The sequence below is a fragment of the Stylophora pistillata genome, chromosome 6 (assembly GCF_964205215.1).
Source record: "Stylophora pistillata chromosome 6, jaStyPist1.2, whole genome shotgun sequence".
NCBI classification, from domain to species: domain Eukaryota; kingdom Metazoa; phylum Cnidaria; class Anthozoa; order Scleractinia; family Pocilloporidae; genus Stylophora; species Stylophora pistillata.
Window position 1 is genome coordinate 5835407 of NC_142524.1, and position 17094 is coordinate 5852500.

A 17094-nucleotide genomic window follows, 5' to 3' on the forward strand; every position below is an offset into this window, starting at 1 on the left:
AAAACTGTCATAAGGGAGGATCGGCACCGAGAGCGTATTGATATATTTATCTATTTTTTTATTTATTTATTTATTTATTTACTTAGCTTCCACCCTTAAAACATACAAATAACATAGATATAATAAATTAATATGATAAGATAAGGATGATGATAACAAAGGGGGGTGAGGAATGACACAACAGTGCGAGGCTCCAAATTAAGTGCGCCCAAAAAAAAAAAAATTAAAAGTAGATAAAATATCGAATTACAAACAACATTAATATAGAAACTCTCTATATGTATATATGTATATATATATATATATATATATAGTAAATTTTCTTTTCAAACATTTATTCTATTTAAGTATGATTATTTGGGGTGTACAGGGTCAGGGTTTCCCTTGTATACAGAATATATATATATATTAAATACATCAAGGTTATAGGCATTATTAAGTGCATTATTATAGTACTTAAAAAGCGAATATTTAAACTGGTTAGAGCAAGAAGAAACGCGTACAGAGCTCGGAAAATTATTCCAAAGCTTGGTTATGCGGTTAAAATAACTAGCCTGAAAGAGTTAAGTGCGGCATCGAGGGATTATTACGTCAGAAGCAGAAGAGTGGAAAGTAGTCCTAACGTTAGTACGCGGTGCAACAAAGTCATTAATAGGAATATTATAATAGTTAATGCTACATTTAAAGATGAAATAAACAATTTTTAAAAATCGTCACATGCATTAAAGCATCACATGCAGCCAACCAGCCTCCAAAGTGAGCATGTAAAGATGAAATAAACAATTTTTAAAAATCGAGTTCCCAGATGGAAACTCGATTTTTAAAAAATGCTACATTTGAAATAAAATACTAGATCTTTAAGCTCATGCCAATAAGAGACAGGAAGCAGATTTAATCTAATAATTAACAAATGGTGAACGCCATAGCGCGTACTTTTGAGTTATCGATGCATGCGGGAGGTTGCTAAGCACGAAAGAAGCGTAAAAGTCGCTTCTTGAGTGCTTAGCAAACCTCCCAAGTGCATCCATAACTCAATAGTACACGCTATGGCGTTCACCATTTGTTTTATAACATAACATTGATACATTGGAACAAGAGTTCCCTTTTATTTAACAAATTTTACGTGATCAGAAAAAACAAGCGCGCGCGGAAAAATAGTCTTAGCATTTGCTGACGTCAGCAGCATACACCCATGGGAAAATAGTAGATGCTGAATTAACCAATCAGAGCGCGCGCTTTGCTTTAGTTATGTTATAAGACGATTTAATCTAATGAGAAGATTACGATAGGGGCTACTATTATACGGAATTATACTATTGATACGGAATTATACTACTTGTTTTATTCCGCTCTGGTAAACAGAGGCATCTTCTGAAGTGAGTAGTTCCACATACTAGATTCAGAGAATTTGACGGGAACTTGTCGTTTAGCGGCGGAGTGTTAACTTGTGTTGTTTGCCGAGCGCAGTTGTTTTCGTTTAGAATAAAGATTATTGGGATCACGATCAATGATGTTTTTAACCTTTCCGCTCTTGGTGTATTAAAGTATAAGAAATTAGGTCAATTTAAGTGTAAGTAATCACAATTGACAATTTTCTCAAGCAATCAAAACACCTCGAAGTACGCATCTTGTGCTCGAAACTAGCCTTTTCACAAGCTCTGCTTTTGTCTTTAAACCTTTCGCTGGGTCACCTTTGCCCTTCAACCATAGTCTCAAGTCCTCAGTCTTGAATTCTGAGAGATTTCTATCTCCTAAGCAAGCTCCAGGAATGTCATTTTCGGTTAAAAAGCTCGAGGAATTGTGAGAGTTTGTATTCGCGTCTCTATGTGTTGCCCAGGTGGCCTCGCTTTCGTGAAATTATTCGTAACCAGTCTCAGACCTCCATCGGATTCTCCGCCATTATGACAAAGTTGTATGAACTGCGCAAAATTGCCTAGAGACACACAGGTGAACATGAATTTTTAAAAGCTCACAGCAATCATACAGTATTTAAACTTTTTTTGAAGAAATGCTTGCTGCTAATTTATTGTTTCAAGGTTTTCTACTGGACGATTTTGCTCTTGTTCTCTTACTTTAGCGACTTCTTTCTGCTTTCCGATCAATGCTATTCCATTAACTTGTACCTAGTAAGCCGAGTAATTCAATATTTGCTTTGTAATGGAGACGAGGCACATAACTACATGAGGGCATGGATTTGCCTCAATGTACAAAAGAGTTTCATTATGACGCGTTCAGTTCATATGAACAAAATGTAAAAAATTAGCAAATTGGAAGTTACGTTTTAACAACCCTCTCCTCTATAAATAATTCTTGATAAATTTTGCCGACTATACAGGTCCTGTTTAACTCCAAATCACTGCTGTTTTGTAGAATCAGGAACAGATGTACAGTGATTAATTTCGCTGACAAAATATATTCGAAATTATTTTCGTTTTTCCTGCGCCTATTTCGCCTCGAAACTTCCGGGACGTCAACGTACTCTTTATTACCCAAGCCCTAACATGTTCATTGATCATTTTTGTCGTTCGACAACTCCAATATAAGCTTGATGGCATTTACGAGAGAAAATTTATATTTTCAAAAAATATTTCCTTGTTCCCCCTTGAAGAAAAAAAAACTTTCTTACTCACCACCCTTGATCATAAATAGCGATACTTGCTACGGCTGATGGTAAAAAAGCCGAACTTATTTCCTGAGTGAGCTTTTACGCCAGTAAGACAAGTCCTCGGCCAGATGAATATCAGATTTAGGGAACGGGGGCCCTGGAGGACTTTGATTTTGTCATTATAAAATTTATCTGATCCTCCCATAGGGTACTGTACTCTGTAGTTATATAATGACCCCCTACCCCTCTCATTAGCAGTTAATTGGCGGTCAGCTCTCTATAGTCCCTACTTTATACTCTTTTGGAAACGACTGACCCACCCTCTCAAACCCCTGAAAATCAAGTCCCCTGCCCTCCCCTTCCCTCCCCCCCCCCCCGTGGTAGATAATGACTGGTCCCTTTGGTGTCCTTCCATCCTAAAGTACCGTTGTTTCACAAAATACTTGACATAGTTGACTGGAATTTCATTTTTCTTTTCGAAAGGGGCTAGGGGTAGGTATACGTCGCATCAAAGAAAATGACACAATATTTGTGCTGACTTTATTTAACTTTATTTTAAGTGTTCCATCTTGGACAAGCATGTCTACAATCCGAATAGGACTTGCATAAACTCAGCTGAAACTGTATCAGTATAATTATTATTAGCTAGTAATAATATTTATGAATATTGCCAATACATGTACTAATATGATGATAATAGTAATGGCAACGCGTACATTTACTTGGAAAACAGTGTAGCCCGTGCATATCTGATTATACTACCGTAGTATATAGGTTTGGGTAAATCCGAACGGTGCCTTCGAATTCATCTGGGAAACTTCTAAAGCAATAATCAATGCAAGTATTGTATGTCAATAGGTGTAAATAATACCTCAAAAAACGTTATTAGAGTGTATGATAAACAATCATGTTTCGTCTAAACATGTTTGCTCTTGCTATTGTAGTAAATATGTTAAATTAAAAAGGATGCGTTGCCTTGTATGCTAAATGTTAAAACATTTCTGGCCGTCTTCTTCATTCCTCATTATTCGTGTCTGTCGTTTCTTCCTCTGAGGTGGCTTCATCTGCTTCAGGAAATAGTATGCAGTGGTGCGACGCGGCCGACTCCTGAAATTAAGAACAATTCTTAAGTTTCAATATATTAGATAAACATAACAAGAAATGATATTGCATATAGGTCGAAGAATATGGGACGTAAATAACTAAGAAAAATGCCCAGTAGCTGGCCAGCGTTGGGGCAAATTCTCCCAAAAGAAAGAAAATCCTCGAAAAGGTTTGACAATAGAATACATATCACAAATTAGAAAGACCATTACATTTTCTCTTCTATATCGAATAGAGAAGTATCAACATATAATACGTCAACGACTAGCCACGAAATGCAGGCTGGCAGACCCTAGAAATGTACAGATTTAAAAAAAATTCTCATTATCCAAACGAAATGAAGAGTTCAGTTGGCCCCCGGCCTTGGACAAAGCTGTATATGTTACATATTTTCTTTAACCCATCAGTCTTAGGTGTAGGTCAATGCTAAGAGTAGACGAGATGATGTTGCACTGCCCATATCAGTTCTATATAATCCACATCTAAGGGAAAAACCATTATTTTGTGGAATGGTAACCTTTTTTGTATGTCGTTTGGAAATCTTATACACCGAATGCAAATATGGCGTCGAATTTGAATTGCCATTGTTCTAGACTGACTAGCCTCGTCTTCACGTGGAAATACAAAAGCATTATTACATGTGTGAGAGGCTAGTCAGTCCAGAACAATGGCAACTCAAATTGGACGCCATATTTGCATTCGGTGTATGGAACTGTCTAATTTTAGCAGGGACGCTTCTTCGGGATTTACCAGACATAATGGACGCCGTCTCCGTAACAACTATGCCATCCCCTTAAAACAAAAACAAACAAACAAACGAAAACGGGATCTTACTAACCATGTAGTCACATGGATATCCACAGGCGCGCTTCCCATGAACAGCGATAGCGGCAGATGCAGGTGTGAATATTTCTGTTTGTGTCCCACGGTCACATTTAGTGTCGCTGTTGCCGTTTCTGGTAACTTTGGATTTTACTGAACTTCTTTCTTGTCTTTCACTGTCTTCATGAGTTAGAGAAAAACTCAATGCTCCAGTATCTTTTGCACTGGCCGCAATGGAGGGCTTCTCAATGATCCCTGCCTGAAGCTGAGTTTTAAGCATATTCTTACCTACCATCCCACGAATCTCGCCCTGAAGATCATTAAGTGGAAGAAGCAATACCAGGCAGCAAGAAAAAGACCATTTTGGATTTTTGCGCCACTCTTTGAAAAACTGATGTAAGAACGCCAAGTACTGAACTAAAAAGAAAATGAAGAATTAAACATTCTCTGAGGAACGGTAAAAATTCCAAAAGATGTGGAATTACAAACCCTAGAAGCCTTTGACTTGGTTTCAATTGTTAACCAAATCAATTGAGCTCCTACGTTTTATTTCAATGATTAGTTGCTGCTCAGATAAACTCAAGATACGATAAAGTTAACCTTAATACGAAGGGTATGTAAAAGTTGCAGTTGAGTTTTTAACTTTTATCTTACCAACAAGAAGACCAATCACCAAAGTATTGGCTCCAAGAATCAGTATCTTCATTGCCAAAGCGTCCATGTGATGATCCACCATGTTTGACATGTTCTCTGCGGGAATTCTGCTCACAGCACCAACACCCAGGTTTACAATTGTAACAGCAAGGGAAGTGGACATCAGTCTGTTCTCAAAAGTATCTTGCATGGGTTTGATCCAACAGAAGAGCACTGCATACATACCGGCAACGACCCAGGCCAAACCAATGAACGATCTGCTTTCTTGACCCACGAGAATGAGGCCACATGTAAGAATGAATCTGCGGGACATTTCAACCAGTTCCCAATACCACGAACCAGGTTTGTAGTTTTCGAAGAGAAATCGCAATCCGTCAACAACTTCTGGATCAGAGCCATTATCATTGTCCTTCTCAGTTATGATTGTTCGCCGATGCCTCCAAAGGGCGATGAAAGAAACAGAAGGCAAAGCAATAACGTATGCCGCTGAAATGTAAGCGACAATCAGCAGATGAGTGTAATTGGCTCCTTGGCATTTTATGCTGTAATCTACTTTAAGATATTCGTCACAGAACTCTTCTCTCCTATCCTTGCAGAGTTTCTGGCAGGCGAACGGCATAACACTGGCCGTCTTCGAACTGGTGCTCAGGTAGGTCACGTACAGGAAGAAAAACACGTTTCTGTAAATGAGAACTTTCGTCAGTGAAATTTTGTGTAGCTTTGCATCTTTCTCCATGTTTTGATTTCGTGAGATAATCATTTTCCAAACACCGTAAATCAAACACGAACCGACAATGACCATTACATTCATTGACAAGATCACAAACAAATCTCCAAAGGCATCCACGTGTAATTTGTGATTAAGGCAGTGAATCGGTGCAATCTGAAGCAAATTCATCTGTAAAATTCCCGAAAGCTTGGACACAACCTGCAACGAATCTGGCCATTCAATGAACGAGAAGACGTCTAGCAAGCCATGAGTGACTTGGTAAAAACCAATCAAGATCTTAAGCTTCGACAACAAATTGTCCAAAAAAGAGAGTCCCCGGTCCTGTGAAAGATTAGTTTTTCTTTTCCAAATCAAAAGGGCCATCAGTATTGCTAAAATAGCAGCGATAATAGATAACTGTCCTGCGATCCAGGCTCGTGAAGAACATTTTTTACAAGAGTGAAATCGCTTGTGATATCCTGGACTGCAAACAGCACAAATTGGACCATGATACCCCTCTCCGCATGGTGAATCTAAACCTCCTTTGCAAGACTCTTCTACCTGACACCTGTAAGGTGTTGGTATTGCGTAAGGATATTGTACGGAGAAATCGTCCAATGCAGGCAACTTTGCCGCCAGATTTTTAATAAAATGTTCATAGCGATGTTTATAGGACTCGTTCCGCCATTGCCACCAGAAGCCAGGTTTTAGCGAAGCATACTCATCTTGGCATAGCAGCCCACTTCGGCCACAACTTGTACAGTTGTCAAACAGATGGGTTCTGTAGTGTCCTTCCAAGCAGGCACAACCACGATGTCCAGCGAAAAAGTCAGTTTCCGTTCCTATCAGAATTTAATATTGTACTTTATTCAGTCATTTCACTTACTTCCACCTCATTGAGTTAAACCTTCAGCCAAAAAAACCCTTGTATCAAATATGACGAGTCTTATCATATTTCTTTGGAGTCGCTATGAAAAAGCCGAGAAATGTTCGGTAACGCATACGCTTACATGCATAACTACCTTTCCTTCCTTTCCATACCGGAAATTTCAAGGAATCTTGCCACCATTTTTTAAACAAAAGAAAAACGTAATTGCGTTCAGTGTTGTCGTGGTAACCTTGTTATACCATCCATTTTTCCTGTTATGCCAACATTACACCGAAATAGCGATATTTGAATTTCAACCGATCAAGTCTCCGAAATTTCTCGGCTTATGTTATAACTGAAAGTACTTCATATGTCATTACCATCTGGACACGTCTTGCAATCTAGAACGGATTTTCCAGGTTTTTTGTCATATGCCACGTAAGAACCATTTGGACATTTCTTACAGCTTTCTGCTACGTAACCAAAAGTGTCGGAATAATAACCACCTGAAAGAAGAACGGAGCAAATGGCAAAGCCTTGCTATAAGGTGGGTTTACATAGCGTTAAAATTCATGGCGTTAAATTTCATATATTAATAATACAGGAAAATTCATTACCTGACGAGGGAATTCCGCGTTAAATTGCACGCGAAAACCGATATCGCACGAATCGCGATATCGGTTTTAGTTGTTATGCTTACTTAGATGCGAAACAATATCACTTAGCCTCGTTTTGAACTCGCAATTCCACGCTAAATACCTCGCTTCCTTAACCAATCAGAATGCGAGATTGTAATCAGTGATGCGATTCTAATATAAACCGACACTAGTACCTAAAACTTTCTGATAAACGATGTTTCAATCAGCTACAAAGTTGCGCTTTCGAAAACCAATTACAAACCAGCTAATATTATCATGTTAGATCTTACAAGGCAGCCCGTTTTTGGAGCTATTTTTCAACACCAACAATCATCGTATGGTTTGAGTCAAATTTAAGTTTTTGGTTCATTTCACCCTGATGGATGAAAGAAAATGGTTTCCCTTATAATTTATTATTTATATGACTTTAATTTTATTAAATACATTTATTCTTTGAAACATTGAAATTTCGCCTAAAAACCTTAGGGTAGTTATATAATTATCCGAATAAGCTGATGACTAAACGATCTGGCCCCGGTTGTTCGAAGGATGGATAACGCTATACACTGGATAAATCTCTATCCGGTGGATAGTGCAGTACGTTTTGGTAACACTTATCCGCTGGATAGCGATTTATCTGTTGGATAGCGTTATCTGCTCTTTGAACAACCGGAGCCTGGTGTATTTTTTAAATTTTTCTCCGAAAGCTTTCAATTTGCACCGCCAATCGATTGAGGAAATTAGAAAGACTCCCTGCAGAATTTGGCAAAATGCCAGCGCCAGGAACACTGTGGAAAGAGAAGAACTTCGGAGTGTCAAGGGCGTAGCCAGGGGGGGTCCTGGGGTGCCCGTTCCCCCTCCTTGGCAGGCCTTCTTTTGAGCAAACAACCTACAATATTCAGGTGGTGAAAACGCCATAACAATATCTTGGCCTGCCCACTATACTCTCACTGCTCATCCCAAAACTGTACGTAACATGAAGTAAAACATGCACGGCGTGGAGGTCGACATGACAATCTGGTGAGTAGCCTCTGTGACCCCCCCCCCCCTTTGAAAAATCCTGGCTACGCCCCTGAGTGTCCCGGAACAGCAGAACGTTCTGGATTTTAGGAACTTTCCGGGAAACCCGGCATGATGGATTAAAAGGATAAAAAATTGAACTAACGGTGACAAATTGATAAACTCAAGTTGAGTGTAGCTCGCGCTCTTTTCTCATAACGATAGGCTAGATGATGCTAAATGATGCTGATGTTTTCGTGTTTTTGATGCCTTTCCATTTTGTTTTTCTTTTTCTTTTTGTTCGCTCGTTCATTTTATTGTCTTTTTTCAATTATTGATTGTAAGGGTTTGTTAAATCTTGGCTCTGACGACTGACGGTCGAGTATGTCATTTAAACATCCTTTCCTTAAACGGCAAATGAGGATTCCTTGAGGTTAGAGAGCGTTCTCGACAAGTCACGATCTGCTTATGAATTTTTTTATACGTCTGGCACTTGTTTTGCTGCATTTTGTTTCTTCCGTGGAGGCGTTGGTTTGCTGCTGAAAAGATCGACTCCTAGTTATGTGAATCTCTTCGCCGAGATCCTATATTGATAGCTTTCCTCGCGCAATTACGACTTGAAATTCGATTACAGGAAACTGATAAATCCTTAGATAAAGCCTTCTGCTATCCCTGAAGGGTAAGAGTGCAATAAAGCCTTTACTGAGAAGTAACTTTCGTATGTAAATTCTGTTTAAATTTAGAAGCTTATTTCTCCTCTCCCAAGTTCACTTTCAACCATTCGATAAGATGGTGCCTGTTCGTTAGCGTTGTGAAGAGATCAATTCCTTTTTTCTTCATTGCATCCCACATATCATTAAATAGTTTCTGGCTTCCACCAGTGTTGTGCATTTGAATGAAGAATAGAGGTAAACATTTCTCTTGGCCAGTGACATAGTATTGAGGTGTGTCCTGAAAGAGTTTTTTTAAACATTTGAAGGACAATATCTAATAATTTGTTTTCGTTATCATACTGAAGTATGTGATTACACGGATATCACACCAAAGTAGTTTATACGCAGACATCCGGTCCGAGCTAATTTTCGCACTATGCAGATGCTATAATTTAATTATAAAGGATTAAATACTTTCATTTGCAGGCTATTCCTTTTCTACACGCTTCAGTTCCAAATGAAGTACAATGTGATATTCCCCACTTTTCATTCCCTCGTCTAATGCTCAGACACCTTTAAAAGCTGGCACCAGGACAAATGTCTTACAAATGGAAAGCCGTCATTTGGTTGGTAAAAGGTAATGTTAAATTACGTGGTTAACAACGTCAAGTCAGATTATTGCAATAGACTTAACCTTACCAGGAGGGCACTCTATGCAATTCCCGCTTCCCATCTCCAAAGTGTCGGAAAATGTCCCCAAAGGACATGGGAGATATATATAGTATGATTGGTTTTTAGATCCTGTGAAACCCATGGTAAGTAGTGCAGACACAAGATAAGAGAATGCAGCGCTGTTGCGCTCCCTGACGGGGACTTTGAAAGATTCTTCGTTGGAATCAAGAGAATCCCTAAGAGTGAAAATAATCATAAGAGTATTTTTAAAAGTATTGTGGTCTAAGTATCATTGGCTCACTTGAATCAGAACTATATCATACACCAATGTCTACGACACTCTGTTTGGTTAGTACAACATAGTTTCTATACTTTTGTGATCATTACTTGCTTCGCCTCTAATTAAGTCTTTTCCATTGTGGCGCTCCACGTATCCACAAATTACTTTGAATATTCCTACTCTCTTCTGATGGTATTTAATCTCTGCTAAATTACTACAGGTGTGCTGCAAAGAAATGCGACTCTTTGCGTTTTGGTGTAATCAGTTTATCACACTGACTGGTGTCCTCTTATTCTCAGTGATAGCTATTAATAGTTATATTATATTTTAAGTAAAATGATGTTTTGTAGATAGAATAGGAAAGATGGTATGTTTTGAGCTCGATGTTTACAATGTTCATATATGATATGTTAAGAGATATACTACCTATACATGCATTGAAAAAATATCAGTTTATACTGACAAATGTATTGTGATATCCCCTCCCGGAATAGAATAATACACAGTTCTAGCAATTCTATTCCGTGTAACGCTGCAACAAAACATAAAACTGTGTCAGCTAGCTAACTTAGACAAAGGTAAATAAAAGTTAGACATTGTAAACTCAAAAAGGTATTACTCTATGAAAAGTATGAACTTGCATCAAACCAGGACTGTACTCATGGGCCAAAGATAAAGGCTAGCGAAAGAAACGCACTCTTAAAACTTTTCAAGCCTTCTTGTTCTAAACAAATGGAAAACATTTGAGTACAGAGACAATTTTCATCAGCACCATTCAAAAAAATGCCGTTCAACCCAATAAAATGTAATTTTTATTTTGGAGAAGATATAACTATTTATTAAAATAATGTGCGGGATCAAAGCGGGCAATCCAGAGTCGGTAGGATGTGCCCAGCTTGCCAGCTCGGGTAGTCTTTCGCTTCATATTGCCCACGGGCGCTGGCAGCTGTATAATAAATCACTATGACAATGTTTCCTAGATACTACTTGTGTTTTTAGTAGATGGTCATATACGTCACAATTTAAAATTGACAGGGTCGAGGCCTGAGAAGAAAGCAGAGGTTACTGTCTTTAACATCGTCCTGAGCAAAAATCTGTAATAAAAAACGAGAGAGACAACTTACCACACTGAGTGTACATGCATGCATGTGGTACAAGTTCGATGGACTTCAGTGGTACCCAGTCTTTTTGTACTCATGGGCTTGGGGTACTCAATCAATTCGTACCCAGATTCGTACGATTCGTACCCGGCTTGTGTCGCTTCGTACCCGACCCCGTTCGATTTAATTTGGACCTGTCCCAACATTCACAACCCGGAAGATCTCACGGAATACCTCACGCGCGCGAACACGTTAACAGATGTCAATTTTTGCATACGTCAAGTTAGTAAAGTGTCAAGCGAGGAAGGAAAGTGTATACTCGCGACCTTTATTACAATAAGAAGACCAGATTCCTCATTTTCGGTTTCAGCCGAGCCTTACATTCGGTAACTGGTAACTAGTGAACGACGTAGAAACAAAACTATATTAACGTTCACTATATTGCTATGAAACAAATGAGACCGACCTACCTTAACCATAGGTAAAATGGAAAACATGTTTTATTAGTATGGGCACGAACCGACTCAACTGACTGGGTATGAATGGTATGAATCGACTGGGTACAAAATGGCCATGGGTACAAAACGAGTGGTAAGCACTTCAGTCCTTGGCTCTGCGTTATCAGCGGTCTATTTTTTTTTTCGCGTTTCATCGCTTTTCGAACGAGGTTTGCTTGATTCAATTTTTTCTTCTCGATCATCCTCCATGATACGATATGCAACTAAAACATTCCGTAGCTTAGCAACACATGAATGGAAAATTTAAACAATAAATTAAGAACGTGTCCACGAGAGCACCAGGCAGTCGTGATACATGCCATCTCACCGATTTCAATGAAACTTTGCCAGTTCAAAGGATCTACCCCAAAACTCAAAATGACAAACTGGTTTCTGCTTTGGTCTTTTCCGGGGGGAGATAGACCACCCCCTGCTCTTTTTAGGTTTTCACTGAAAATGGCTTCAAAACAGGTAAAATGTAAAAAGCTCTTACTGCAACTGTATTTAACAAATTACTGTGATAGTTTGCATACATATTGGTACATCCTTTATAAACGCACTATACAAGTTCCAATCCATTTGAATGACGGCTTGTCAATCAACAGAGGTGAGTAAAGTAGTTTGTTTTTACACTTTTCGATTCACTCAAATATTTGGTAACTTTGAGATCAAATATCTCCCCTTGCCAGAAAGCTACGACACTAATTTCAACACCCCTTTCTATTCCATTATTTTATCTCTGAAAATCATTAAAATATCTTTGGGCACTACCATATTTTTGTCTGGAATGCCTTTTGAAATCTGCGACTGTGAAAGCTTCTCTCAACTACACCTGTCACGCAATTCTAGCTGTAGGCAGTTATTTAGGCAAGTATACCATCATTTCATAGCTCGTTAAACAAGATAATTCATCAAAGAAGATAAGAAATGTAAGCAACTTTCCAGATTCTCGGTAGAAATTGGAAATTTCACGCTTAAGGAGAGGCATATAGGCGAAATATTGATTGGAGAATCGTACCCTTTGTCCCTTCTGTCGTTTATTTAGGAGATTTGCTAAAAAGTAGGCAAATGTGGCTTTCTTACGGCAATAAACATTGATTAGTCTTTAATTTTATTGTTTATTATCATAGTGTACAATCAAGAGATTGTAACAGGGAAGAGGAGATTTTAAAATCGCACGCCGCATTCTTGTTGACCTACAAGTTTCCGTTTGCATTACAGACGAGAAGCTCTGCCTTCTCGCTTGAAAGGAAATTTGAATAGCTATGTAAAATCAATAAACTGCGCTATCATTCCAGAAAATAAACCTAAAATGGTGTTATCGTTGTCACATACTACTATCGAACATTTCCATGCAGAACTTGGCCGAACTAAATATCTGTAGTGTGAGTTGGAAACGTTTCATTGGGATATGAATTATTCAAACGCGTTGTTCACGCTGTCTCCTAGGGAACAACTTTCGAAAATTCTGTAGATCTCTTTGCTCTTTCCTTCCTTTTTGATCAAAATAATATCTGCATTTTTTTTTTAAACACGCTGTAACTACATGAATAAAATTTGCATCTCTCTCGTGCTCGATCTTAAATTGCGTTACTCAAAGAATGAGGCCGCAATATTTTGATCAGTGGGCTCCGCGCAAGTTCCATTCAAGTTAGGTAATGATGAAAAAAATTCGAAAAATATCCAGTTGTTTTCGGAAGCATGACGATAAATTTTAACGAAAAGCAAGAGGCAAAGGTCTGTTTTTTTAGTAACCTAATGGTAGCTGTGCCCTACCCTGCGGTCTTCGACTAAATTTTGCCACTTCACATACGCTAAAAAGTTACAAAATTGAATCAGATGTGGACTTCTAGAAAGTCTGAATAGGGCTAACTATAAATTGAATGATGAATGTAAATTCTCACGATTAGCTACGCTCTATTTGCTCGCAAATTAAACAACGAGTTATAATGCGCAATTGATAAAAAACCTACCTTCGGCAGCTGGCAACTGAAAGAGGATAAATGAATAATCTAAAGTTCAAGGTCCCACCTTATCATCTGCCTTGTTTGGTCATTTTCAACATCTGAGGCTAGATCATCTGCATCAGCCTCTTCATCCTCAGTCATACTTAGAGTGGGGGACCTCTGTAGTAAACCAGTTCTGGTTAGAGCAGATAGTCGGTTGAAGTATCGACCAATCTGCTGCTCTGACAATCACTCAGTCTTGGAGAACATTTTCTGGCCAGTTTCGTCTCTTTAACTCTGCATTCGGGAAGCCACGTCTGAAGCTGTTGCCTTCTTAACAGTTTTCTCCCCTGTCCAGAACACGTTTACGAGATAATTATTTGCTTTCTGAGAGAAGGCAACTACTTTCCGTGTTTTCCGAAGGGCCCATCCTAGGTCCACCTGGGATTGTTCGTCCGGATCTTTGGGTGAGGTCTGACCATGAACGTAGCCAACACCTACGGAATGGCGGGACAGCCTCCATCCATTTTCTCTTGATCGTGTCGCAAACAGATTCTTTTGTCAGCCTCACCAAGTGTTTGCCGATGTCAAGGTGCTTTTGGAGGGCAGCGAACTACTGAAACACCTTGATACACCATTCCTCTTGACACGAAAATATCTAGCTTTCTTCTTCTCTCTGTGACGGATTGGGTAGTTCTTGTGATGACCCAGGTTAAGGACATCTGTGCAGGATACAGATAACTACCTGCTTCTACGTTTGGGTTGCTGAAGGTTTCCACTGTGACGAGCCTAGTGGGGCCCTGGGGTGTTCCAAACCGTGCCAGCTGGTCTGCGCTATAAAACTTTCCACCTCCAATATCGTAAGCACGCCACATTCTCGAGCCTCTATTCTCGTACGACAAGTTATTCAATGCCTGTACGCCGGTCATGGTATGTTTGGTCATTGCTTGTGCGGATGGCTAAGCGCTCCTATTATAACATCAAAGTGGAAGGTCTGGCTGAAACTAACCCCAAGAAATGGTGGAAAGACATCAAATCTCTGACGGGGCAGGACACATCTGGTAAATTGGAATGGTACCATCAATTCCTAAGTAACGTCATCACTAGTCCTGCAGAACTAGCGACTAAAATTAACGATTTCTTCACTAATATAACCCAAGAGTTCGAACCTTTGATGCCAATCCAAACTCCGCCCAACGTAATTCCACCAGAGTTGCTTGTTTCCTTAGAGGAAGTTTCATCTGACTTGCGCAAATTGTCCATACATAACTGGGGCGGATCCAGGATTTAGTCAAGGGGGATTCAGAGGGGGGTTCGGAGAATTGTTCCCCTTCTGAGGGGTCCAAGATTTTGAAAATTAGGTCTTCGGAAACATGATTTCCAGCGTTCTGGGGGAAAATTTAGGGGGTTCGACCGAACCACCCGAACCACCCCTGGATCCGCCCCAGCATAAAGCGGTGGGACCAGATGGAATATCGAAAAAATTGTTGAAGCAATTTGCACCCGAATTAGCACCATTGATTCAAGATATTTACAATCAATCACTGAGAGAAGGTTTCGTACCTGAAACTTTAAAACAGTCAATTATCTCACCAGTCCATAAAGCTTGCCCTCCTCAAAACATTAAGTCAGACTTGAGACGAATTGCACTTACAAGCTGTTTAGCAAAAGTACTAGAGGGTTTTATAAACGAAAGACTGTTAGATCAGGTGTTTGACTCTATTGACCCACGTCAATATGCACGCCATGGACACTCTACAGTGCACGCATTAAGTTATTTAATGCAAGCTATACACGAAGCTATTGATTCTGGTAACTGCTCAGTTCGAATATTTTTTGCTGATTTTACTAAAGGTTTTGATATCATAGACCACTCAATATTACTAGATGAACTCAGATTGTTCAACATCGATCAAACTCTGTTTTTTTGGATACGTTCCTTTCTTACCAACCGATCACAGGCTGTACGTATTAGCTCCTCCCTGTCACCATGGAAACAAGTCAATGGTGGCGTCCCACGGGGAACAAAACTCGGATTAACGCTCTTTACTGTTATGATAAACAAGCTCCTCAGTAATTGGCATGTGCGTACGAAGTATGTTGATGACACTACTGCATTTGAGATTATTCCATGAAACTCCGTTAGTATACTAGATGTAGTTGTCAGAGAAATACATGATTATTGCATAGAACACAGGATGAAATTAAATCCCAAAAAATGTAAAGAAACGTAAGTAAATTTCATATAGAATTCGATTACTGCAATACGACCTATAACTGTTGGAAATCAAGAAGTGGAGCGAGTAGGAACTTATAAGCTTCTTGGAGTTGTAATTAGAGATGACCTTAAATGAAATACTCACGTTGAATATGTAACTGCCAAGGCAGCTAAGAAATTATACGCTCTAATGTTGTTGAAACGCGCAGGAGTTATGCCAGAAGACATGCTTAGGGTTTACACTTGTAATCTTAGATCGGTCCTAGAGTATGCTGCGGAAGTGTGGCAAGACATTCCCGCATAGCTCTCTGATGCTATTGAATCCATACAAAGAGAGCCTTAAAATTATATTCCCAAATTTTAGTTATCAACAAGCCCGGCCTAGACCAGGCAAAATTGACATTGTTGGTAGATCGTAGGATATCCGTTTGTAAAAAGTTGATGGCGGAAATGAGGAATGAAGACCACCCCATATCTTTCTTAGCTCCGCAAGCTATGACAAGTTTCGTACCTTATCAGTTGAGATCAGGAAATACCAAAGCCATAACAACAGTGAAAAGAACAAAAATAGCAAATGACTTTTTTTGATTTTAGGTATTCGTAGACTCAATTATTATTGTAATGCTTACTATTATTATTGTAATACTTAAGACCTATTATTGTAAATAGACTTTATTATTGGCATCTAGCAAGATTCTTATTAATATCCTTGTAAAATTACACTGTTTATTCAGTTTTTTTAACTGCCAGAATTGTTAATAAACTATCATCATCATCATCATCATCATCATCACGACACACTGTTGCATAGCAGCCCTTGACTCCACCCAGCTTAGGAGCAAGATGACACTTTTATTTTGTTTTGTTTTGTTTTTTCTTAATCGAAACCTTTTTGTGAATGATAAATCAGTGAGCATACTTTATTTAATCTCCTACACGTTTCGTCTGACAATAGCAGACTTCATCAAGGAGTTTTTACAAGTATGGTAAATCTTACCTATTTAAATATCTATTTTCGACCTGTACGCATCGTGTGAAGCAAGTGTTAAGATGTCCCCAAGATGCTGTTGAGCAGTGACATTTTTTTGGATGAGTACGTGATGTGTTTGGGAGTCATAGACTCATTGGGAGTCATAGACATGAAGCAAACGGAAGGCATCCGCAACAACGTAAGGTGGCTTAAGGTGTTGTACGTACGTGACATTTTTCAGACGTTACATGAACGTGTATGGTTGTGTTCGGGGTCACGATAACATTTTTAACCCTGAAACACATCATGTACTCGTACTTGTAACGTGTCTAGTTTATCATTTAAAAAGTTTCCGGCGA

The 17094-nt window shown here is 39.0% G+C and overlaps 1 protein-coding gene and 1 long non-coding RNA gene across 2 annotated transcripts in view; one reads left to right on the top strand and one right to left on the bottom strand.

The window, feature by feature from the left end:
- Nucleotides 1-3121: 3121 nt before the first annotated feature.
- The window catches only part of LOC111323230 (uncharacterized), a 34275-nt gene continuing 20302 nt past the window's right edge, over nt 3122-17094 (bottom strand). The window contains exons 9-15 of the mRNA XM_022926546.2: nt 11024-11098; nt 10468-10536; nt 9752-9960; nt 7143-7268; nt 5186-6736; nt 4548-4948; nt 3122-3712 (exon numbers count right to left, since the gene is read on the bottom strand). Coding sequence (XP_022782281.2) covers nt 3620-3712; nt 4548-4948; nt 5186-6736; nt 7143-7268; nt 9752-9960; nt 10468-10536; nt 11024-11098 — 2524 coding nt within the window. The 3' untranslated portion in view covers nt 3122-3619. The remainder of the gene's footprint in view (nt 3713-4547; nt 4949-5185; nt 6737-7142; nt 7269-9751; nt 9961-10467; nt 10537-11023; nt 11099-17094) is intronic.
- LOC148727936 (uncharacterized) lies at nt 5742-10389 on the top strand. The gene is made up of 4 exons (XR_015988516.1): nt 5742-5834; nt 7229-7309; nt 9539-9689; nt 10225-10389. It is a non-coding gene; the product is annotated as an uncharacterized LOC148727936 (long non-coding RNA).